This window comes from Mixophyes fleayi, chromosome 7 (genome assembly GCF_038048845.1).
Source record: "Mixophyes fleayi isolate aMixFle1 chromosome 7, aMixFle1.hap1, whole genome shotgun sequence".
Lineage (NCBI taxonomy): Eukaryota > Metazoa > Chordata > Amphibia > Anura > Limnodynastidae > Mixophyes > Mixophyes fleayi.
The window spans coordinates 139341799-139368404 of record NC_134408.1 but is presented as its reverse complement, the minus strand read 5'-3'; the positions used below and the strand labels follow the sequence as shown (position 1 = coordinate 139368404).

The 26606-nt window shown below is 40.8% G+C and overlaps 1 protein-coding gene across 2 annotated transcripts in view; it reads right to left on the bottom strand.

The window, feature by feature from the left end:
* The window catches only part of QTMAN (queuosine-tRNA mannosyltransferase), a 148058-nt gene that overhangs the window by 28053 nt on the left and 93399 nt on the right, over nt 1-26606 (bottom strand). For both annotated transcript variants that reach the window (XM_075180933.1, XM_075180934.1), the window contains exons 6-7: nt 12540-12649; nt 5134-5278 (exon numbers count right to left, since the gene is read on the bottom strand). In XM_075180933.1, the coding sequence (XP_075037034.1) occupies nt 5134-5278; nt 12540-12649 (255 nt within the window). The remainder of the gene's footprint in view (nt 1-5133; nt 5279-12539; nt 12650-26606) is intronic.

The following is a 26606-nucleotide window of genomic DNA, read 5'->3' as shown; positions in this document are numbered from 1 at the left end:
GGTGCAATATTGTTGAGCACAATGTTGTCTGCGTTTAAAACAGTGCTGCACCGATTACAGTGGCCAGTTTTCTGTAGGGAATTTAGCCTGTCATAGTCTGGTGCTGTTGCAAAACAATATAGGTCGAACCTGTGTATTTAGTGAAATACACACTCTTGTACATATACGCCCAAATGTCAGAAACAGAGGAGCATATAGATTCCCCAGGTGGAAATACTGGTAAGTCCTGGTTGCCAGCTTTTAATACAACTGTTCAGTTCAACTCCCCCAACTAGGAGCACTCAAGTGAAGTAGAAGAATTCCACAGTGCACTCCTGATGAAGCCGATTGGTGAAATTAGTTGGAGGCTCGCCCAAGACTTCCAGTGATGTCACAAGATTCTAATTCTCTATTTACGATTATGTTTCACTAAACATTTCTCCTCCATCACTTGAGTGCACTTTTTATGGAAGACCAGCCAGCAGTCAGGACTTATAGAAGAACCTAAATTCCGCTCTGTGTCTTGTGAGTACAATTGTGCACGGTAATGGCCTACATTATTTTTGTCCTTATCTTTGAGCACCCCTGAAGTGTGATTATAACTTTGAAATAATGTAAACGTTGCAGGCTCACTGCACTTTAAACACAACACACACATTTCCATCAGCTTCAACCCAATCACTTTTGGATGAAAGCTTTTCACAGAAAACGATCGGATCATTGGTCATAGTGAATATACTGTGACAGCACACGTCGATTCTTTAACAATATGAATAAAGAACCCATGAGATTGAATTATTGCATTGTATAGTAAGTGGCCCTGCTTACAATCAAACTGTAGTGTATTAGTAGTTAGCAGGTTAGGGCAAATTTGCATATATAAAGTAATGGATTATTAAGAAAACTGACCATGATATTAAGGACAACTTCCTTTATTAGAAAGCTAAGTCAAGCATGTTGGGCCACAAATGCCCAGCGTGTAAGATGCATGGGGCTGGCTTCGATCACTGTGAATGTACGGCAGGGCAGGTAGGGTCTCTCTGGGATTATTTAACCCTCTACCCAGCCAACCACGTAACGGAGAGAGAAGGGCGAATCAGCTGCCAATCAGGGGTCCTCTCGTTATTCATTATACTTCTCCCTGTACTTAGATATACTCCTGATCCCACTGCTGACCCCATTCTGTTCCCATGTAGGATGCAATGCATTCGTGTTCATGATCACCGCAGAGTTTACAGAAAACAGGGATCATGCTAAAATGCTTAGGATCCCGCTGGGATCTCCTTTAAGCTCTGTGATGACCACAATATGCCGGGACCGATCTTACACAGGATCACGGCATCCAGATTTTAAAGTCAATATGTTCCTGCAAGGGGATTGGGAAGTACAACAAAATTTGGTGCCTTTCACTCGCCAATACATTGCAGGAGGTGGATGGAGCATACATAAAGAGTTTAAAATGAAATAAAAATCTACAGAAAATGTAATGAAAAAAACCCCAAAACAAACAAAACTAAAACAAAGTGTGGAGCTTCCTCAACTGGGACCAACAATGATAATCACGGCCTGTCTGCAGCACTTTGTCGACTAATTTCCACATTTCAAGGGTGCGTTCAAAATGGTGCAGACCGGTGGAGATGATAAGCTGACAGTGCGCGTCTGAGGGGAAACCCTGACGCTTATAATTACCATTTATTTATAAGGTGTAACAAAATTCATAGAGAGGGGAAACAGAGCATGGTACAGACACATAGAGGACCAACAGGCAAAAATTCAAGAAGCATACATGCGAGATTAGTATGAAATGAAGTATTATTCTGTACATAAGATACAATCGGTAAGGCATATAACAAACAAGGGTTGTACAGAAAACACAAAAGGCATGATACAAGGATGAACAGGTGCGACTGACCGCAGAGAACTGAATCACCAAAATAACCAGTCATCTTTAACCCTGGGATATCCATCCTTACACAGTACCACAAACACCCCAAGTAATCAGCGTATCTCCCAATTTGGCATCTGTTCCAATCGGGCAGAAAGCAGAGGCGGTGTGGTGATGGGGGCGTGGCCATTTCACAGTGAGGGTGTGGCCACATACCCAGGGGGCGTGTCTAGTGATTCTAAAGTGCTAGGGTGCCCTTTACTCCCCCTCTCCTACCCTCAAAATATCCATTCATTGCTGCAGGCACAAGTGGAAGGAGCGTGCGGCACCAGTTCACCGCTGCTCTGCTATGTCAACTCTCCCTGAATGTCAGGGAGACTCCCTGAAATAGGGGTGATCTCCCTCACTCCCTGAAGAGTCTGGCATTCTCCCTGATACTGAGCCAATACAAGACGTGGTTGGCTTCACCATCTGTGGCATGATGACACAGTTCAGAAATTGTGTCCTATGTCCATGTATTGATGCTTATGGAGGTGGCCATTTTCATGGAGACCAAGATTTAATCAAAGACTGACAGGTAAGACAACATGACTTCAGTAATGGAGACAGAAATGTAAAAGACACTTCAGTCTCTAGAGATTCATTAGCGGCTTTTCTTTAACGCATAGTTGCCTACTCTCCCGGAATGTCCGGGAGACTCCTGCATTTCTGGGAGACCTCCTGACCGAGCAGGGCAACCTCCTGTTTCTTGCCCCACAATAGATAAGTGGCCAAGCCGCCCCCTGCTGTAATTGGCCAAAATGGTGACAGCCGTTTAGGGGGCAGGCCAAAATGACGTTATTCATCAAGCCCCGTCCCCGCACGCCCACCTCCCCCCGGATCTCCCTGAAGCCAACGAGGAAAAGTTGGCAAGTATGGATTACAATATCCATAAACACAGTACAATCTGTGTTTTTACATTTCACCTGTTCCCTACTTGGCATGCAGGCCCTGCGTCACATATTCAGTTGCAATCTATGCTTTATTGTGTAACTTTTTATCAAAAGTTTGTTTTTGATGTAAACATTGGACAATATAGTAAGAATTACAGAAACCTGAAAACTAATTTGCAATTCTTCTGATTGACTTGTGTGTGGCAATAACTGTGGTTTGGGGGCAGTAGGACCATTTGTATTGTAATATTGTGATTTTCTCCTGATAGCAATTTTCTGAATATTTTCCACACAAGTACTATAGTGTTTGGTGGGCTCTGGCGTGCACATATGTTATGAGAACAACACATATATGGTACTAAATGTAATCTGTGAAAATGTTTGCTAGATTTAACTATTTGATTTTATGTGTTGCGCATATTAAACATAAATTATATAAAGTGATTTTTCTTTTTATTCCTCTTTATTTCTCATACAGAGATTACAAATTAAAAGCTTAATTTATCCTGAAAATAAAAGATATTTCCATGTGTTATATGTTCACAGAAATGAGTCCTAGGTCTAGATATACTAAACTGAGGGATTGGAAAAGTGGAGATGTTGCCTATAGCAACCAATCAGATTCTAGCTTTCATTTATTTAGTACATTCTACAAAATGATAGCTAGAATCTGATTGGTTGCTCTAGGCAACATCTCCACTTCTTCAAACCCGCAGTTTAGTAAATATACCACCTAAAGTGATCCCCATTTGGCCTGGCACATCCCAGGAGAAATTCAACCTAACCCCCTGGCAGGCAAACGGTTAAACACCAGTCATTTTAAGGATTAAAACAAGACTGTCCCAGAGTAGGAGAATTGTCCATTTAAAAATCATCACATCACAAAAATTAATTTTGGAAGGGAGAGATTGGTATACTATGTTTTTTTTCTTATTTTATAGTAGGGCAAATTTCTTTATATGAAGTAAGGTGTTACCTTATAACCTCCTGCCTTCGTTTATCGAAGAACGTGACCTATAAACATGTAATTTAATAAAATTAAACTGTGTGAAGACTTGGCTTCTTTGCCATATGTTGGTGTCAATAAAATGCTCCTTAACATATTTACAACTTGAAATTCAGCTAAAGATTCTACTTCACGACTAAGGAGAGGTTCCGCTCATCCGTTCTCACAGAAACTGCAAGGTAACATGTCATGTCATAACAGCAATGTAGTGAAATCTGTCATGGGCAGCACAGTGGCTCAGTGGTTAGCACTTCTGCCTCACAGCACTGGGGTCATCAGTTTGATTCCCAACCATGACCTTATCTGTGTGGAGTTTGTATGTTCTCCCCGTGTTTGCATGGGTTTCCTCCGGGTGCTCCGGTTACCTCCCACAATCCAAAAATATACTGGTAGGTTAATTGGCTGCTATTGAATTGACCCTAGTCTCTCTCTCCCTCACTGTCTGTCTGTGTATGTTAGGGAATTTAGACTATAACCTCCATTAGGGCAGGGACTGATGCAAGTGCGTTCTCTGTACAGCGCTGCGGAATTAGTGGCAATATATAAATAGATGATGATGATGATGATTTGAGACTGGTGAAAACACCGGGCAAATCCCACGGGTATGCCTCATACCTCAGCGGAGGTCACTACTTTCTAGTGAATGGATAGGCTAACTATTGATTCAGGGTACAAGATGGCTGCCGCCAGTAATTTGTAGAGTATGATATTATGAGGCGTTCGTGCTCTAAGAAAACCAGCCAGGTTTACAGACCTGGTGTAACAGCAACATACCCCCCCTCCCTTGTCATTACAGTGACAGAACCATGCTGCAGGCCTCCATATCACTCATAAATAATCTACTTTCTCTCCTTAAAACTGCAGAGATGATTCCTATCGCATGGACCTCGTCTGCAGACACTGAGCAGGCTCATCTGTAGGAAGGCAGGAGGTTAGGGAATCTGCGGATGCATCCAGTGACTATTTAAATGAATTTCCCCACTTGGAGTCCAACCAGAATAATAATAAAAAAAAAAAAACACAGTTGCATTTGACATTATTCTGCTGTACTGACAAGAAAAAAAAAATAACCTCTCTGATTAACCTTAAAGCAATAATCAGGAATGAAGCCACTGAAGGGCTGGAGAAGGCTTGGCATGGAGGCAGAAAATGGTGCATATTCATTTATAATACACTAATTCTACCCTGCAGGCAATTCCATAGTTAATGACGTAATACCAGTCCCTTGGAATAAGATCGAATGTTACTACGGGGTCTGTCCTTCGCAGGGTGTTTACAATAGAAAATCATTAGTATCTGCTTACTACACATCACAAATGAAAAGAACTTACATTGCCACGCCAAAGAATTCATGTTTAGCGGTCGAGATCACAACGTCGGCCTCGCAGAGTACTTGGTAATAATCGTCTTTGCTGGGTAAAAACCCCCAGTGTAAAACTGCTGACCCCAAGGATATTCTGGCCTGGGAAAAGATCTCTATAAAACGTACAAAAAGAAAAAAAAAAAAAAAAAAGAGGGAGAGAGGAGAATGATACGTTCATTTTATTTCATACGGTTGTAAAACAATCTGTGATGTCAGCCGCGTCTCATCTGAAGCGCAGGTTAATTAGCTCCTGCTTTATTTTAACGAACTTCATGGAGTTGTTTGCTTTTATAATCAAGGCACAGAAGCAGAACCAAATGTTAAGGTGCCAAAAAAAAAGCTGACAAAGGCAAAGGGACCCGCCTGGCCGCCCTCCCCCTGAATGAAAAGCCAACTGTCTGCTTCATAAAACTCGCTCAGCAGACACTGAAACAAAATGGACTGTAAAGTTCGTTAGATGAAAATATTAAAAAAGAATTAAGCTAATGGAGATAAAATTAAAAGAAATGAGGCAACAAACACATCACACCAAAAATGGCATTGCAGTGACAGCTAAGATTCCTAATGACGGACTGCATTCGGAAAAATTAAATGGCATTCCGTGCTGAAATTTCTTTGGAAAGTAATGATCCATGCAGGAGACTCGCACTCCAGGCACTCGGGAAGGAGGGGGAACGACTTAGTGTTCTGAAATAACAAAGAAATATGTGTTGCAAAGTGGAAGGTTTAAACAATGCCATAGGGGGGGTACCTTACAAGAAAACAAAGAAAGATCTATACCTGCCAGGGCACTGAGGAGCTAAAGACAGGTTGTTCCGCTACTAGCTGGTCTGACACCTTTCTGTCAGGAGAAAACTAAGAATGACCTTGCTGTATCCTCTACTACTTGTGCCAGGTTAGGGTTAAGTTATAAATGTGCCACAGCAATAAATGAAAGGCAAAATGATTTCATCACATTAAAAATTGTGCAGCTTTGTTGAACATATATGCATTAAATTGAAAATTTTGGCACAGTGGTTAGCATTGAGGTCATGAGTTTAACCATGGCCCTATCAATGTGGAGTTTGTATGCTCTCTCCGGTTTTTGCGTGGGTTTCTTTTGGGTGCTGCAGCTTCATGTCACAGTCCAAATACACACTGGTAGGTTAATTGGCTTCTTTCAAAATGCACCCTAATATGTGTGTGTGGGGGATTGTACTCGGTACAGCACTGAGTAATATGGTTGGCACGATAACAATAAAGAAGAAGAAGAATAACTCTCAACTTAAAGAGCACCCTTGCCTAAACAGAGTGGGCCTTTTTGTGAATTGAACCAATATTCATGAGAAAGCAGCCAATCAGTTTACTAGTAACCGATGGCAGCCATTTTGAACCAATATTCTTGTATATGCTGCCGATACATTCACCGGTAACCAGTGACATTTTTGAGGTACATCATGGAGGCAGACATTTTGTGAGTTGAACCAATATTTATAAGAAATGCTTCACCGACTCCTAGTGAAATCATAGGCTGAATTCACATGGATATTGGTTCAGCTGACAAAATGGCTGCCTCCAACATGTGTGGGTGACTGGTGCACTTTAAATAAACCATCGCTGATTACAGCGGATCCTAGTTACACCCATTATGAGGGATATATCATTCCTAGATGTAAAAATAATTAATAACATGCATCTCTTAAGTACTTCGAGACCCAAAAGTCACACAGGCCCACGAAGACTTAAGTAAGATGTTTTAACTGAGTGAAGTGATATCGTCTTCCATCTAAGAGCAGCAATTATGAGGAAAATGTAATTACCAGACACATTTCCCTAGTTGATCCGACCTATGATGGAGATGACTGCTCATTCTCTGCTCTACACATCTCTATTTCCTGCTGCACTAATATACTGATGGCAGGAATTACAGGAAAATATCTCCACAAATGTATTGACTCCGATGAGGACAGTTCTGACACGGGTGCAGCGGATAAGTAACCCACCCAACCAATCAGATTTTTGTTTTCATTTTCTAAACACTGTAAATGATAGAATCTGATTGGTTACCACTGTTTCAGCGCTTTTTCCGGCTGCACTAATTTTTGCTTTTCTCATTTTGTTGTGTGGGAACTGTTAAAATCTCTCTTTATACTCAGAAATGGTACTTTTAATTTGTTGCATCTAGAAGGCATATTCATCCTGGTAAATGTTTCCTCGCCAGAATAAATTCAAGGGTTATCTCACAATAGTAAAATTCATTGATAATTCATTGGGCAGCACAGTGGCCTTGTAATTAGCACTTCTGCCTCACAGCACTGGGGTTATGAGTTCGATTTCCGACCATGACCTTATCTGTGTGGAGTTTGTATGTTCTCCCCGCGTTTGCATGGGTTTCCTCCGGGTGCTCCGGTTTCTTCCCACACTCCAAAAACATACTGGTAGGTAAATTGGCTGCTATTAAATTGACCCTAGTCTCTCTCTCTCTCTCTCTCTGTGTGTCTATGTTAGGGAAATTAGACTGTAAGCTCCAATGGGGCAGAGACTGATGTGAATGAGTTCTCTGTACAGCGCTGCGGAATTAGTGGCGCTATATAAATAACTGATGATTGATAATGTACAAATAAGCCCAAATTTTTTTTTATGAGTTTTAAGAGTGATAAATCGTAATGTCATTATCAAGTGAATTTTAGGACGGACCAATTTCATAGCAGATTGCACCAAAACAAAATGGACCTTGTTTACGAACAGTAACGGATGCAGAGCCCAAGGCGGCTTTATTTTGCACCGCTGGGCCGCGATGATCCGCTCAATGCACTACAAGGTGCCCAATGCACTTCACGAAGGTTCTTGGTTCATTTCTGACCATGGCTTTATCTGTGTGGAGTTTGTATGTTCTCCCCGTGTCTGTGTGAGTTTCATCGAGGTACTTTCGTTTCCTCCAACATTCCGAAGACATACTCATAGGTCAACTGGATTCTGACAAAACTAACCTTAGTCAACGTGTGTGCGTTAGGGACTAGAGATAGTAAGCTCCTGTCGGACAGGGGCTGACTGAATGATTAAATATTCTCTCTGTAAAGTGTATTTAATGACAATAAATGAACACTACTAATAGGCTACCCAAGTAGACGTTCGTCTAGCCTTGTGGAAAAGTGTAAAATGTTACCTCACCGTCCAACCTACTACCAACTTAGAACCACCCTTTTCACCAAATAAAACATTTCGGTTTTGCTCAGTTAAGCCTCATTATTTTGTGGCTTGAATTAATGACTTGAGTTGCCGTCGCTCCGCACAACTATTGGCATCAACCTTTACAAACATCTGCTCCTCTGCAAACGCCGTCATTTTGCTCTGTAAACCTAAGTCTTCAAGGAATTCAAATGTGTCTGCGCACAGAAAGGTACCGATTCTTCGCAGTCACGCCTTCATTTGCTCTTTGAGGAAACAAGATCATTTGCACTCTGTAGAGTTGGAGGGGGCGTGGTCCTAGTTCAACTCTAAATTGCAATGTAAAATTAAAGTTGCCCAGTATTTGTGTACTACATGCAAAAGCAGCCAGTATTTCCCCTTCATTGAAAATAAATAAATGCATGCATTTGCACCACTTGCATTACAACATGATTTGTCCTAGGGCAAATCTCCTTTTTTTTTTGTTTTACTCCTAACTACAACACCGTAAGGTTCATCACGCTGGTTTTCTACTTGGGAAAGTCCTGTTTGTTCCCCTAGTATATTTCAAGATGCATGGCTAAATAACGGTCCAAGGAAATGCAGCCAGTAAATCAATATTTGCAGACCTACCAGAAAATGTGCATGATGGGAAATGTCTCCAACTAACAATTTAGGATCACCCCTTTACTCATTTAAACTTTTTTATTGTTCTCCTAAAACACTGCTCAGTTTAGTCTCATGTTGTGATTCAGGTTCCTGCACACACATCCTGCTAATAGTGGCAGCACAGTGGCCTAGTGGTTAGCACTTCTGCCTCACAGCACTGGGGTCATGAGATTGATTCCCGACCATGGCCTTATCTGTGTGGAGTTTGTATGCTCTCCCTGTGTTTGCGTGGGTTTTCCTCTGGGTGCTCCGGTTTCCTCCCACACTCCAAAAACATACTGGTAGGTTAATTGGCTGCTATCAAAATTGACCCTAGTCTGTGTGTATGTATGTTAGGGAATTTAGACTGTAAGCTCCAATGGGGCAGGGACTGATGTGAATGAGTTCTCTGTACAGCGCTGCAGAATCAGTGGCGCTATATAAATAAATGATGATGATGACATTAAACATTGATCACGGTGCAATGTTGGGCCGATTTTTCCAGGCTCTTGTTCGTACTGGGGTCACAAATGCTGTGACTTTAGGACAATTGTTTCATACCCCCAGCTATAGCGAAGTCTGCGTGACCAAAGTTACAAACAACCAGATCTGTGCCATGTTACTTTGCACTGGATGTGCTCTGGTTGCCCACAATTGGAAGGAAGATATAAGAGAATCCCATTTCTGCACAAAGGGCAAAACACTGGACAGTAAGCACCAGCATGAAGCCTATAAAAATCCTAAACAAAAGCTATGAGCAAGTACAGGTAAAGTAATAAAATGTCTGGGCAGACACATGCTGTGATTCTAACCCTTTCCAAAACAGCACCCAAAAGGGAGATAGATGACGCTGACTTATGCAGGAGTGTCGCCAAAACTGATGTCATCTTCTGGCATTTCACCTGCTCCACCCTCTCATCCCCAAAAGGTCCCAAATGTTATCTGGAATTGATCCACATGATTAGAGCATAAAAAAATGGAAAAAAAAAAAAAGATTTTCCCGTTTAATCCACCTTTCTGTTTTCAATTATATTTAAAAAGGTTGTCTGAAGCGTTGGCAACTGTTTCATCTGAATGTCTTTACCAAAAAAACGAAAGGCGGCTTTAACCCTGCTGGAGAATATAGTTGCAGTTTGTATAAAAGCATATAATTAGCATTCATGGGTTTGTGTCTGACATGGATAAATGCAATTAGTCACGAACCAAATTATTTCGTGAAATGTATAATATAAACTCAGTGAACGTTTTACCCCAAAAAAACTAATTATTACAATCTTTACTTGCAGCGCCCTTATACAAATAGATAGGGACCAGTTTAGCATTTAACAGTTAACTCCACTGCTTACTAATGTTTACTAGATCGTTGTCCATAATTTAACTTAAGGTGCCCATATGCACTGTGATTCTGAATTAGGCTTAAAACGTTGCAATTGGCTGGAAATGGCATCAGAATGTGGTAATGGTGCCCTATCAGATTCATCCATTCAGACCACATGATAAAATCTTTCCGATTTGGCCACGCATGTATTTAAGTCAAATTTTGAAACAGATCCAGCCGCTCAAGGGAGTGGCTGAGAGGCCAAAACGACCCGTTTGGGACCAGCTTTAATTTTCAAGTTGCAGGTGACAGATCAATGACACTTAGGCGTGCGGAGCAGTGCAAAAACGAAATGTGTGAAACTAGATAAAGGGGTGGAGATGGCACTTTTTTAGCAATGTTCTTTGATCTGCAGAGGGGCACCCGTCCATTTCCACTCCGCAAAGAGAGTTGACTTTTATACCAGCTCCGGGCAGGTGGGGATCGGGTCTCATCCTATACTTTTAATGGGACACATCTTGTGCCTTCCACATACACTGGATAGCACATTTCTGGGTGCGCTTTGCCAAATGTAAAACAAGGCGTCAAACACACGAACATTCCATGTGCAATAAAGACATCCCCTGTGTCCCCCCACGTTCATTATTCATTTAATCCATGATGGAGGCTAAACCGAGCACTGTTTCAGCAGAAAATAAGAAAGAGAGAATAACGGTGTAACATGATGTGTGCTAGATGGATCATCAAGACACTCAGGTGCAAAACCAAGGCATTAAAAAAATACCTCCATTATGTGAGCTAACCAGGGTCTCTGACACAAAATACACGGTGACTGTATACTATTTATTCTGGTTAATTATCCTCACATTAACAAAGAAGCAAACCCATTCTCCCGTATAAGCGACAGCTCGGTGTGTAAGATGCACACTCTAGACCTGTACAAGATGGAAATTTTCTAGCAAGATGCAATCGAAGTTCTGAGCTATTTTATTAAAGTCCTGGCTACAAATCCAATAAGCATCTTTGCCCACAGCAATAAGCAAACAAAGCAACTCATTTTCTTTAAATATTTGGAGAGTACATGTCCTGTATATAAACTCATACATTTTTCATTTCCATTTATATTGTGTGTTATATGATAAAGGGATTGTTATTATTATTATTATTATTGTGTATATAAAAAAAGATCTGTGTATACTGTGAGAACAAGGATTCCAAAATCTGATACACAACGGTACAAGTTACAGATCTGGAAAAGTCCCCCAAATGATAATTTGTGCAATTCTCCAGGTTAAAGGTAAGGTATGCAAGTCATCATAAATGTTTGTATTACAGAACGGACATTCTGAATGATGACCTACCATCTCTGGCACAAGTCTTCTATAGATAAGTACAGGGTTTTAGATAATTAGTTTAAACTTAGCTATGCTATAAAGCCTGGCCAATACAATGCCGTTTGTGGGACAATATATCACATGAAAAGGTGCATGAATTAAATATTGGATTTAATAATCAACATGTTGTGCATCTAGGGTGTGACAAAATACTGGCCATCCTAAACAATGTATATTTCTGCCATAAACATAATATTCACCCTCCCTCCTACTGTCCCTGGCATTCCTTACAAATTAAAGTGTTTAGCAGTGCTCTTCACAGTGATTGTAGTAGCAGGCACTTGGTGATTACCTCTGTGTGTATGACATTATACACACAGAAAAGAAGTTTGAAAGTTTGGACAGGGGTGGACGGAGGCTGCAGAGAACAGAATGATTGGTTGTGAACCATAGCTTGCTAGCAACCAATCACATGCCTCATTCTCCAGCCTGTAGCATCGTGTCACAACTTTTCAAACTTATCCCAGGCCAATTCTTGAATTTTTGTCAAAGGCAACAGTTTTCTGTTAACACAAGCAGAGTACACAACTCATTTACATCTCATTCCTGGTATATAATTTTGTACTGTAGTACACAGACTTTGATACATTTTAGTGCTAGGTATTTGGTTTTCTTGCTCTTTAACCTTCATCTCCGAAAATAAACCCTCTACCATATTTCACCCGTGTCATCGTCTTGCAAAGGCTTCAAGTGTACAAAGGATTTCTATGACATACTTGAGAGGTTGAATAAAAACTCCACAATCGGCTTAGGGACACGACACGGCTAGCAGTATAAAATAACGCCAATGTTATAGCAACGGGAGACCATGTTTTGAAAAGTGGTTATAATTGCACCCTGATGGAAATAATAATAAACATACAATACCTGGTACATCAGTAAACGTTTCCCCGAGCACCGAAAGATGGAACGGCAGCTCCTGCTCTTTAAGTTTCATCATGATTTTAAAGAAGGTCTCTGGGTCCTTATCATGTTCCCTTAATGAAAGAAGAAAACATGTTTACTTAGGAAACTCACAAGAGAGACGACGGAGATTTTGTTCTAAAGATATAATTTTTTGGGTTGAGGGGCCAGAGGTATTTCAGAAACATTTAATGCTTTGCCTCGTGGCCCAGGCTCTGCGAGCCTGTGAACACGGTTGGAAGAATTCTTTAGCTGGAAGCCATCGGCTTCTTATCGTTGCACAGTCAAGGTTTCCCAGAGTGTCTGTCAAAGTTGAAGAGTTCATATGGTCAGCGGAGCTAGTTCCCAGATAACAAAACACTTGTTCTTTTATTTAGAGGATGTTTCTCTCCAGGTAATACCGCGCTCAGATCTGAGCCGGACGCCTGGCCTCTCAGCCTGCGTTGCTTTTGGCTACTGTATGTAATTTTCTAAACGTCGAAAAATACTTTTAAAAGCAGTTTTGCTGAATAATAAGCAGAAGCCCTGTCACCAATACCCGGCATTCAATCTTACAACCATTCTTCTAGGCTTTTTCTGTGCAGGTTAAAGGGAAAACTTAGGCTACAACACCAGTTAGAGATAAATGACTGCAGGTGGGGGTTTGGTGGCAGCTCCCCCAGGAAGACCAGAATCGCAGGACAATATTCTAACATTATTTTATATTCCTATAAACAATTGTTATATTGGCCAAAAGCAAAGAACCTGGGAACCTGAGTCACCACTTATTTCCCCAGCCGCTTAATTCCACAGTAAGAAAGAAAACACAATAGAGAGTGGATATCAAAAGTGGCTCCTTATTACAGCCTAATGGCAAAACAATAAAATATAAGAATCTAATGCACACCTCAGCATGGATTCAACTTACAGTTTTAAAGAGGAATCACGAAGCTTAACCCAGAGGATCCACGACTGCCCCACAGCAGCTACATATACTAAAGGTAGAGTGCACTGAGGAATGTGCCTGAAATATTACATCCATCATCATCACCATTTATTTATATAGCGCCACTAATTCCGCAGCGCTGTACAGAGAACTCACTCACATCAGTCCCTGCCCCATTGGGGCTTACAGTCTAAATTCCCTAACAAAGACACAGACTAGGGTCAATTTAATAGCAGCCAATTAACCTACCAGTATGTTTTTGGAGTGTGGGAGGAAACCGGAGCACCCAGAGGAAACCCACGCAAACACGGGGAGAACATACAAATTCCACACAGATAAGGCCATGGTCAGGAATTGAACTCATGACCCCAGAGCTGTGAGGCAGAAGTGCTAACCACTGAGCCACTGTGCTGCCCGTACATCCATCTCTCTCTCTCTTTCTTTGCAATTTTGTAACCGTATGTTCTAATGCAGTGATAGGCAACCTACCACACTTCAGGGGAAGCCCGCTAACCTTCAAAAGGGCCGCACATTATAAACTTAATCTCAGTAACAAATCAAGTTAAACACATTTAATCAAAGAAAGAGACATATGTGTGATAACCTATTGACAGGTATTTTAAACACGTTATAGAAGAAACACAACTGACAATAGGAAGAAGCCGGGGGCGGCCGGGGAGGCTCCGGGGGCCGCTTGTTGCTCATCGCTGCTCAAATACATCACATTTCTACAAACTGAATATTAATTGGACAATACCTTTTGTTTTTTTCCTTTTGTTTATTTGATGGTAAAAACCAGTAAAGAATTTAACAGAGCAACCTGGGATACCCGGAGTCTGTCTATGTACAGCTGTATCTGGAACATGCAGTTGAATGTCTGTGTGTGAGTGTGTGTATGTTAGGGAATTTAGACTCTAAGGGGCATATTCAATTCCGATCCCGATCCGCGTTATCGCGCCGGAACGGCCGCGAACCTAATCCGCGGTACCGTATTACCGGCAGTACTGCGTATTTTCCGCGGTAACGCGGATCGGAATATATACAGTATACCTCCTAACTGTCCCTATTTTGGCGGGGTGTCCCAATTAGCCGGCCCACAAAATGGGTGGGGCTTAATGGGAAAGTGGTGTGTTTTTAACCAAATATGGTCATGTGTGGGCGGAGCATGGGCGCAACTGAGCAGAGCTTGGGTGATTGGGCAGCATGGTGGCTTAGTGGTTAGCTCTTCTGCCTCACAGCGCTGGGGTCATGAGTTTGATTCCCGACCATGGCCTTATCTGTGTGGAGTTTATATTTTCTCCCCGTGTTTGCGTGGGTTTCCTCCAGGTGCTCCGGTTTCCTCCCACACTCCAAAAACATACCGGTAGGTTAATTGGCTGCTATTAAATTGACTTTAGTCTCTCATGGTCTTTGTGTGTGTGTATGTTAGGGAATTTAGACTGTAAGCTCCAATGGGGCAGGGACTGATGTGAGTTCTCTGTACAGCGCTGAGGAATTAATAGCAGTATATAAATAGCTGATGATGATGATGGGGGGCAGGGCTTATTTAACCGCTTTCGGGATCATAAATTTTCTGAGCTATGTTATATACATTAGTCTTTAAAATTAACAGTCCAAGATAACCTACAAAATGTCTTTAGCTGTTCTTCAAGCTATCCTTCAACATTACGGACATTATTTTGCATTTCAAAAGTCACCTTGAGTACAGGAGATTAAAAGAACGCAAAGAGAAAGTTCTTGTAAACTTTTAGTTGTTGAAGGTCAAGTGATGCGTAAACACACAGACACAAAACACCTCTAAAATCTCCGGCTCTGCTGGCTTCACATTGCACTCCTTAGGTGAGGTATTAGCAAAGCTTATTTATTTCCATTTCCACAGCTTTATTTGCCTCATTCCCCTGTGATCAAACTGATTTCCATGATGTGTCTCTTCTTAATTTTAATACCCGTTTTCCTCATCATATAGACACAAGCATTTGCAATGAAATAATGAAACATTTCCAAGACGAGTAAAAATAACATAGTGGAGAACAAGTAAACTTGCGGTATTTTATTTTAATTAACTGCATATATATATATAATATATATATATATATATATATATATATATATATATATATATATATATATATATATATATAAAAAATCATGGGAAGTAAGGTTAATTAACATAAATTTCTCACTAGTTGAGTAGCTGAATTTTGCATTTTACGCCAAGCTGCAATAAGTGGTTTGATTTCTCCGTAATGACTCAGTTCTTCTAATGAGTAACATTAACCCCTGACTGTAGCTGTCCAGGACTTAATTGTCAACTAAATCTGAGATAGGAGTTTGTCGATGTGCAGGTATGTGGTATATTAGCTCATTTTATTTCTACCCTCTAATAAATAAAATCTGTTGCTAGGGTAACATGAACATGGGCACCTCAGACGCTTTTTTTTTCAGAAAGAATTGGATTTTCACAACAAGCTTTTGTAGGGAAGACGAGGGCTTGATGGTAAACCAATAGGCCCATCATATTATGCTTATTTACACTCTTATGCTTTGTTTACACAGCATTATCTTATAATGCAGCAGTCTACAATTATAGTGAGGTAAAAAGGAGAAGTGGAGGTGTTGCCTATAGCGACCAATCAGATTCTTGCTATCATTTATCTTGTACATTCTAGATAAATGACAGCTAGAATCTGACTGGTTGCTATAGGCAACACCCCTACTTTTGCTTTTTAGAAGGTTTGCTAAATCTACCCCAGTATGCTTATTGGCTCACATCAGTTCCTGCCCCAGTGGAGCTTACAATCTGATTTCCCTACTGTGGACAGAGAAAGGTGTGCACAAACACACACACACACACACACGTCAGGACCAGTTTAAACTGAATTACCCTACCTGTGCTGTATATTTTCCACCAATGGTAAGACACAGGGTCACCCAGAGGGAACCTACACAAACACAGGGAACTCCAATTTAAACCCGTGGCTCCAGAGCTATGAGTCTGTAATGCCGTATAGACAAGAGCCCACTTGCCAACTCCTGAATTCCGGGTAGGTCTCCAGGACTCCCGGGAGAGTAAGGCAAACTCCCGCATCTGCCCACCTCCTAGTGAAGTGGGCAGCGTTAGAGCCGCCATGACGAGATTCTCTGAGAGTTCTACCTTCAGCAATTACTATGCCTTTTACCATACAGCACACTCAGAATGAATTACGTGACCAGTAGGGCGGCGCCAATTCGACTACAGAAATGAGGTATATGAAAGGCAACTGTATAAAGTTTTGACAAAACACAGCAGAAAAAGGGTCCATCAAACTGATCCCATCTACAGGCGCGGGATCTGTATCAAGAAAAATAAATAAAAAGGAAACAATTGCAGCTGCTCAGCGATAAGCTCCTCCTCTTAGTTACTGTGAGGAGCACTGCTAAACAATTTTCACAGGGAAGGGGAATGCCAGGGTCATCTTGGGGAAAAACAGATGTCATTTGTTTAATATAATTTCGGATATTTTAGATATTGTGCTCCACATTATCGAATAAAACCCTTATCCTGGAAACCACAAATCCCGACGCATTCCAGAAAGTAGCTCCATGCTTGTAATCTGAAACCCCGATCGCTGGCATCATCGGAAGATTGTACTTTTTTTTATTTGAAACAGAGATGAGAAACAATGTTGCAATCATATTATGTACGCTAGGGATAAATATGTCTCCCATTAGTCATTAATCTGGTCTTTGCTGCTTTGTGAGAGTCATGCAGGGACAAGGAACAGACACGCACCACCTGTTCTTTAGCGGGGTGTATAGAACCTACGTGTGGACTGTAAAATATTACTAACGATTGACAGGGGAAGCAATATTTGGGGTGGGGGGCATCTGCCCCCCCTTTCCCCCTGGCTGGTCCCATAGCGGGCTACCTTGGGCTGGTTCACTGGGCCACCTGCATTTTCATCGAGTCTTGCCCCCCGGGCTAAAATATGCCAGCCCTCCCCTGAGTCTGCAACACAACAGGTATATATAATATAACATACCTTGTCTAGATTAATGGAAAACAGGAAAACAAGCCTCAAATTCTTCATCATAATTTAGTATTGTGCCAGGATTGCAGACAGTAGCACAACATGAATAGAATAATATATATAACTCGGACAACAGTCCCTATTTTTCCTCGTACTTACCATGAATTCATAATTGATTTAATTAATATCTAATAAGAAAAAAAAAAAAGCCTATTTTGTGCAATACAGCATGCATACTTCATTAGTTTTCTCCATCTCAAAGCCATTCACATCCTATTTGAATATCCTTTCATTTCACTGAGAAAAAGTACAAGTGTTTTGAAGTTTATTGAAAACATGATGCCTTTAAGATGTATCCGTAGAGAGCTTTTGTAGTATTCACTAAAGAAAATCCACTTTGTTCTCTGAGATCCACACATTACATTACCAGATGAATTTTTAAAACCATTTTGCATATTGATAAAAACAGTGACAGTCTAGATATAGGATTCGTAACGTGAACATTTAACTTACAACATGTGAAACGGCTGTAGAAACACAGTGACACGAGCTGAGAAAAATGACATAAAATAATGATCAGTTTACTTGGTAAAAGAACAAAAAAAAAAATCCAGTAGTTTTTCTACACTGTTCTTACTCTTGTGCTGAAAGACCATTTTTCGCAACCGGTTAAGCCTCGCGCCTCTGCATTGGCGTAAATCATCCCAGTTGCTCCCCAGTTTAAAAATCAGTTAAATGGTTATCAAATTTGAGAAAATGAAATTGCTCAAAAAAAAAACCTAGTAAAACTTTAAATTCACAAAATAAAAATAAATATACTTTTGGTTTGCTAAAGGCAATAACAACCTCAATGCAACCAGGTATTAGGACCTTCCCACTTGTGTCATAGCATATATAGCATTAAGTGAAGTTAAAACACAGCTATGAGAGGATCACAAAGCCCAAATCTCAATTTCTTTTCATCCTCTTATCCTCAACTGCACCATATTCTACCTGTATAAAAGAAATTAATGTTTCTACCAGTTATTACAAATTATCACATGTCCCCTTCTCTCATTAAGTACTGAGAAATGATTTTCTTTTTTGATTTTAAAGTAAATACTAAATTTACAATATTCTAAACCAGTAAATGAAAGCTTCAGGGGATATATTTACGAAACTGTGGGTTTGAAAAAGCGGAGATGTTGCCTATAGCAACCAATCAGATTCTAGTTATCATTTATTTAATGCATTCTCTAAAATGACAGCTAGAATCTGATTGGTTGCTATAGGCAACATCTCCACTTTTTCAAACTCTTTTTCAAAGTTTAGTAAATATACCTCCAGGAAACATAACAGAAAAAAGTGAAGACGTTCTGCCCCCTTAACCGATGGAATATGTGACCCTGCTAAAAATCCACATCAGACAAACAGAAAAAACAACTTGTAATCCAATTTTTGTTTTAGTCACAGAAAGGTGTCGTCATTATTATTAATATTACTATAATTATTTAGATTATTATTCATACTTGCCAACCTTTCCTCAATGGCTTCAGGGAGATACCAGGGAAGTGGGTGTGCGGGGGTATCATTTTGTCACAATTTTGGCCAATTACAGCAGGGGGCGGGGCTAAGATAATGCAATATTTGCGCCATTAAGCCCTGTCCCCGTCACCTATCTATTGTGGGGCGAGAACCGGGAGGTTGTCCTGCTCTCCTGGGAGCCCTCCCAGAAATGCGGGAGTCTCCCGGACATTCTGGGAAAGTAAGCACTATGCGTTAAAGAAAAGCAGCTAATGAATCTCTAGAGACTGAAGTGTCTTTTACATTTCTGTCTCCATTACTGAAGTCATGTTGTCTTACCTGTCAGTCTTTGATTAAATCTTGGTCTCCATGAAAATGGCCACCTCCATAGACATCAATACATGGTCATAGGACACAATTTCTGAACTGTGTCATCATACCACAGATGGCGAAGCCAACCACGTCTTGTACTGGCTCAGCATCAGGGACAATGCCAGACTCTTCAGGGAGTGAGGGAGATCACCCCTATTTCAGGGAGTCTCCCTGACATTCAGGGAGAGTTGGCAAGTATGCTATTATTACTACTGTTATTGACTTGTAAGAAGCCGCAGCACAGAACAATGGGGAAAACAGGAAAATACATACAACAGAGACATACAAGGTAAACAAAATAAGTGCAAAGCAAAGGGCGGGGAGGGCCCTGACCATGAAAGCTTACAAACTAGGGCGTTATCAGTAGAATGTTGGGGCTAAAGCCTGATTGCACAGAGTCGAGGAGGGATTGGAAAGAGAGAAAGTCTGGCAGCGTTAGCCGCTCAAGTAGTTTGGAAACAAAAAAGTGGAAGAGAGAAGGGGGGCGGTAGCTGGAGACAGAAGTGTGGTAGGGAAATCCATAGGTGAATATATTGTTATTATCAGAAATTTGTGGTGTCATCTTTTATAATTGGACAAAATCACCCAATGAGGATGTGAGTTTGGAATTTATCCACAGCTCTCAACATCTAGAATCCCGAAAAAGGGTCAAAATAAGCCCCGCCCACTCGCTATGCCCAAACAACTGCCATATTTGATCGACATTCCACCCACTTTCCCTAAGCCACACCCCTTTTGTGTCCCACGAATCAGGATGTCCCACCAAATTGGGACAGTTACTTACTCCAATAAGTAAAAAAACATCAGTGACATAATAGTGTTACCATTTATTACATTTCACCTACAACAGTTACAGGAATGAACTGGGGCATATATATAGATTTATTTAAAATACTTCTTGCGACAATCAATAGCTGCACCTCATAGTGATGTCTGGCCTGAAATGACGATAAGAAGCCTTTTAGACACTGCTGTGAACCGGGAAACCTTTGTCCGACAAGGGACGGGTCTGCCAAGGAGATGTGTGCCCCTTAGGTAGTCTGCTGCTCACCAGACCAGCCACCAGCCTTTAAAGTGCTCCTTACTGCGGTGGAACAATGGTGTTATATAAGGTATACGAGATGCTATGTATACACGTCTACGATTACCCTTTGTAGTATAGACTACTTGCACAATATATCCTCTCAAAACTGCAAAGAAATAAAATGATCTCATTACTGAAATATCCCCACCCTCTTCTGCCCCAGTGCATTATTGGTACATTCTTATACAGTAATTGAACACATTCCTATCAATGCCATAAAGTACAGTACAGATCCACTAGCCAGGAAAAAACACAGTTAATGGCAGCAATCAATGTAATGTGCGTGACCTCCACAACTTCCTGACCCTTCCAATCCTTTTATGTTGCCAGGCAACAGGATGTAAATACACGATGTAAACATTCCGGCAATCATACAGGACAACAGGGAGACGTCACATGGTCCTTTCTCATCATAATCAATGGAGTAATAAGATCGTATATACATATATATATATATATATATATATATATACACACACATAAATATGTGACACATTGCACTCAGTCACTGGTATACCTAATAAAGGAGTAACACGAGGTAAAATAAAATTACTTATGTACAAAATCCTCCTCCCACCACCAAGCAAAATCGTGGCGATTTAATGCCAGGAAAGTCCGCAGTTACCTAGCCTCCATCTACACTGCAACGTTTCTTGTCCTGACATTAAAAACTGTGAGCCGGAAACTTTGAAATAAATGTTAATGATAATAATAAAAATAATAATAATCAGGGCCTGTTTATAAGCGGACACAGCGCTGTTTGCATTAAGAACAAGACGTTTTGCAGTGCTTGTAGTATTCGGGATACCTGAAACCACAGGGAGGTGATAGGTGAAAATCACATTTTATCTGGAGCTACTTTCTTGACCTTGATGTTATCACCTCAGTAAGATGTAAACTTTCTTTATTCATAAAAAGGCGTTCCCACAAACACATCCGACTAATGAAAGGACGCAGGTTTTATAAGTACTCGTAGCCAAGAATCAATGCCGTGCTTCTATCTAGGAAACTGATGAGGAACGGACGCCTACGACAGAGGAGTCACACATTTTATGAGGGTCGACGTACACATTCACTGGGAACCAGTGCCTCGTAAATATGGCTGCTTAAGTGCCTCTGTGATGTCAGCGCTTCCTAGTGGATATTGGTTAAGCACACAAAATGGATGCCCCATTGCATGTAGGCAACAAATGCTATATGAACCGAAAACAATGGACTACCAGTCTTATTATAAGCAAAGACAAACAGCGGTGGTTTCATCTATAATAATCTACATAAGGTGGAGAGTAAAATGATCATCATCATCAGCTATTTATACAGCACCACTAATTCCGCAGCGCTGTACAGAGAACTCACTCACATCAGTCCCTGCTCCATTGGAGCTTACAGTATAAATTCCCTAACACACACATACGCAGACAGAGAGACTAGAGTCAATTTAGATAGCAGCCAATTAACCTACTAGTATGTTTTTGGAGTGTGGGAGGAAACCGGAGCACCCGGAGGAAACCCACGCAAACACGGGAAGAACATACAAACTCTGCACAGATAAGGCCATGGCTGGGAATTGCTAACCACTTAGCCACCGTGCTGCCCCACTAATAATCACTTAAAGGAGTTGCAAGAACCTTTTTGTTTTCCCGTGACACTATAGCCCCAGGCAGAGTTATTTATTTTCCGTTTCCCTTGGATACGCTGCATCTCAGCTCTCTGCCTTGGATAGAATACAAAGCAGATCTGTGTCGTACCAATGGGCAACTACACGTCTTTGTGGAGAAACACAGAGAGGAGACAAAATATAAAGCAGTATATCTAAGTTGCAACAGGACACATATCAAGTTATATAAGTTGCTAAAAGCTGCGGAAAACTCCACTGAATACAAAATTTCTCTTTACTCACAAGTGAAAATCCCATTTCCCTGAGCCGCAAACCTCAGTTGAAACCGCTCTGCCGTTTCACAGGGTCATGTAACAATTGATATAACGGATGTCCCGATTACAAACCACTTTGCAACCAATATCTGCAATCTATTTTTATTTAAACATTTTTCAACTACCAAATCGAATTGGATGACTCACACTGCTGAACAAATGTTGAAAGATGTAAATGAAACCTAATGGTAGCAAAAGGCATTATGCAATGAGGCACGGTATGCAAATAAACATTTATATAGATGGCCCCCCCTTTAATTAAAGATGTTAAGTGACAGAGGAGTGTAGTGTTGTCTTTCCCATTGAGACCAATCCACTGCTACAGGCAGAACATGCTCTATGCGAGGTGCAACTTCATTCTTACAGTCTTTGATACAGAGATAACACATTGCTCTACGCAATCATACGACAAAGTAAAAACATGGGAAAATATTTTTTTTTTTTAAAGAAAACAAGAGGCGACTCTACAGGGACGGCGGTAGCTTGGCTAAAATACACCATTAATGTGCCAGCAGGCAAAGGTTCTATTTTAAAGAACCTCGGGCAAAGATATTTTACCAAAAAGCATCAGCGTTGCCCTGCACACTGTTTGATTTGGGGGAGAATATATTTTACTTTCACGTTTGAAAAGACACGTGAACAAAACAGCTATTAATCATCTCCATCCCATGATGCTATAACATGAGCTGCAGCCTAGACTAGCATGACTGCAGTAACAGCCGCCACTGGGGGTAAACAGCAATAATAGGACATATATCCAATAAACACTGCTGCACCTATATGCTGGAAAAATATATATATCCCATGGGCCGGGTCAGCAAGCTGAACAGATATCCCAGAAATTCTGGATGTTGTCGCTGTTCAGAGTGGCTCAGAGATTGTTATAAGTAAACCAAGCAATAATATTCCGTACACATCGGCGCTAATTAAGCCTTTAAGGGCTGATTTAGCGTTAGTGGCGAATTCAACTACTGGGTGCAAAAAAATTGCATGTGGGAAAAAATATTTTGTGCTGTAGGGGGTAGACGTAAAAGGCACAAGCTCATTTAGGGGTCTATTTAACAACCCAAAATAGTGGAAGATTTTCTACTTCTTTCACCCAATTTAACAATAAATTTCTGCCGGTGCATCTGGATGATATTCGGCTCTCGGGCGATACAGAATGGCAGCGGTAAGAGGGATCTTAACTTATGTACAAAATAATGAACTAATTTGCACCCCATTCATTTTTTTGCCTTACTTTCCTTAATGAATTTGCCCCAATGTTTCTAAAATTATTGTACGTAGATACACAGAACGGTACAGGCACAAATGTATGGACAATAAAAGTTCACATCAGAACACATTAAACTTTAATTTTACCATAAATTAAAACAACAACTGATAACACTATAACAATCAAAAAAATAAATATTTTGAAATATAAAATGTTTTTTTCTTTAATCATTTTTTTTTTTACATATTTACATAAAGAGAGATGACTTCAATGTGTCCTGTCAATGTGTTTTTATAGTCTATCTTAGCTGCATACAGTTTTGTGTTCGGCTAGTGACGCCCATTCGTGCAATTTTTAATTAAAACACTATGAGTCGTCAGTCATCACTATAAACCGTGATTTACATCTGACCTGTAACGAGTGCAACACACAGGACTGTAAACAAGCGCACGGCAAACACGGGACTTGGGATTGGCCGTATCTGCGTTACAACAACGCCCTGACTGCACATGGCCTACGTTACTCCTGCCCTCCCACCTTTCAAGTCGCAGGCAGTCGTAAGTGTCATTAGCGCACAGATATGAAGTTGATGCAATTGTGCTCATTAGCGTAATGTCTGTCTCTGGGACTGAACATTGTGGAGCCGCGCAAACGGACGTACGTCGGAGTATGAATCAGGCCGTGAGTGCATAGGATATCGGACGTGCTTTTTACCGATTCCCCTCCAGTCGAGAATTTTTTTTTATATTAAGCGAGTAAATTAAATAAACCATGGCCCCCCACCCCAGACAGTAGATCTTATATATGGAAAGATTAAGCAAACCTTAAATTAAAAGTTAAGCGTGTGCATTAATCATGCCATGAAAAAATGTTTTAAAATTCTATTTCACGTTAACGTATTTCAATTACTGACTTTTGTCCTCTGGCTGGAGAAAAGGTGACGGGACTCACGTGCGTGATAAATTCTCTGTACAGCGCTGCGGAATTAGTGGCGCTATATAAACAAATGATGATGATGATGAGGGCTGCAGTATAAGAGTATCCATGCATCACAGTGTTACCCAAAACCTCGCACTCAGGTCAACATGAAGTTTTAAACAAGTTTCCTTTCTGGACAGATAAATCCCATCTGCCGCTATAATCAGGCCTATAAATCACTGTGAGAGACAACGCAGGATACTCCATGCCTGCGCACCGGAATCTTTATTTTCTAATTTATATTCACCAATTAAAAATAAACTGTATTTCTACGAGCCGCATTTACATAAATCAGATGACAAAGCATCCTAACATTAAAGGGCAGGAGTTCAATCCTTCATATTTGCATAGACTCCGGATACTCATTGAAGAGCCTTGCTGTGTTAGGAGTCTAATGGGCTTAGAACAGTGCATTTTTAAAGAAACTGATTGCTACCCCTGTAGCTAGTAAATGTCTTGCAAGACCCGGTGGCATTTGAAGAAGAAGGAGGGAAAAAAAAAAAGTGTTTTATCATAAAATTATCCCAGCAGAGTCCGTTCTCCGAGATAACATCATCATCGCCATCATCATCATCATCCGGCCTCGTCACAGGAGCCAGAGCGCTCTGGCACAAATATTGCCACTCATTTATCTGTTGTCAGCACAGGTTACACACTGTAATCCTTGACTGCCTTGGAATTAGAATGTCTTTGATGTCCCACAAGAGTTTTCTGCCTGAAGGCTTTACCAATGCTCTGTAGCCTCGTGTTTATTCCTGGTAATCTTCCCTCATCTCCAGGCTAGCAGTGACAGATGGTTATGGGCACACAATGGTATTAAGAGTTTGATATTTTTTTTTTTTTAATGTTGTGCTCTCTGTACAACAAATAGCTATCAGATCCGGGCCACAGAGCTGACATGGTTCACTTAGGTAATGGCAAACAAAGCGTTCGGGTGGATGAGCTCTGTCATTTTTCCTGCTAACCCTGCTCGTTTTCATTGTACACTCTCAAAGGTAAACTATATTAACCTTATAGAATGTTATTAAAAAGATAGATCTCTGCAAGCGAGCAGTGCCATTGTGCATCCCTCTTCCCTTACTCTTTTGATTATGAAAGTAATACTGCTGACATATTGAACAAATATCTAATGTCAACATAAATTTTTAGCGTGTGATAATATCCTGCTTTATATCGCGGCGTGTCACGGAGGAGCCCACGGATGATGCATACCACTAAATAACCCAAACAAAATGAGTTCTCTTGTCAGATTCTACCTTGTATGTCCCCAGGCGTCGGTAAAATTGACTGCACGCTGGATTTTCAAAATTAGCCTTAATGCTGGCTTTGTGCGGCTGCCGTCTACGGTTTGCCACCGTTCTACTGTATTATCCAGGAGGATGAATGTATTGCTTTAACATTTTGGCATTTGCTTGTGCTGAGCTACCCGACCCCCCCCCCACCCTCACCGAGGCAGCTCTTCTCCAAATTAAAAATAATTTAACTTAAATAATATAGTGCAATTACACAATGCTGCTTCCCAGTCAGAAAACAACTTAAGGTGTTCAGGCTGGATGCACAATACAGAAGATTACTGCAGATGCGATTTCTGTAGCGATTTTAGCTGAAAGTCCAGATGAGTATGCAGATTCATGTGTACACACCTACACGATTTACCTTCAGATCGGTGATCTTCATTTCTCATAACCATCTGCTGAAAAGATCTTGACTCTGCGCACACTCTACAGACATCTGCCTACACTGCTGGTGGTGAGTGTGTACGCACTTCCACATTTGCCCGAGAGCGTTCCATCGTTGATCGTGATTTTGAGAAAGTTTATAATAAAACCGAATCAACAGATGCAATGTGATTTGGAACGATAGAACATGATTGTGGGAGCGTACACACTGATGCGATATCATTTACTGTGTGATCTGCACGATTATTTGCGTGAATTTACTGTAGTATGTACCCAGCTTAAAACGTAATTACTGCAAAAAAAGAAAAAAAAAAAGGTGTACCTATAGATAT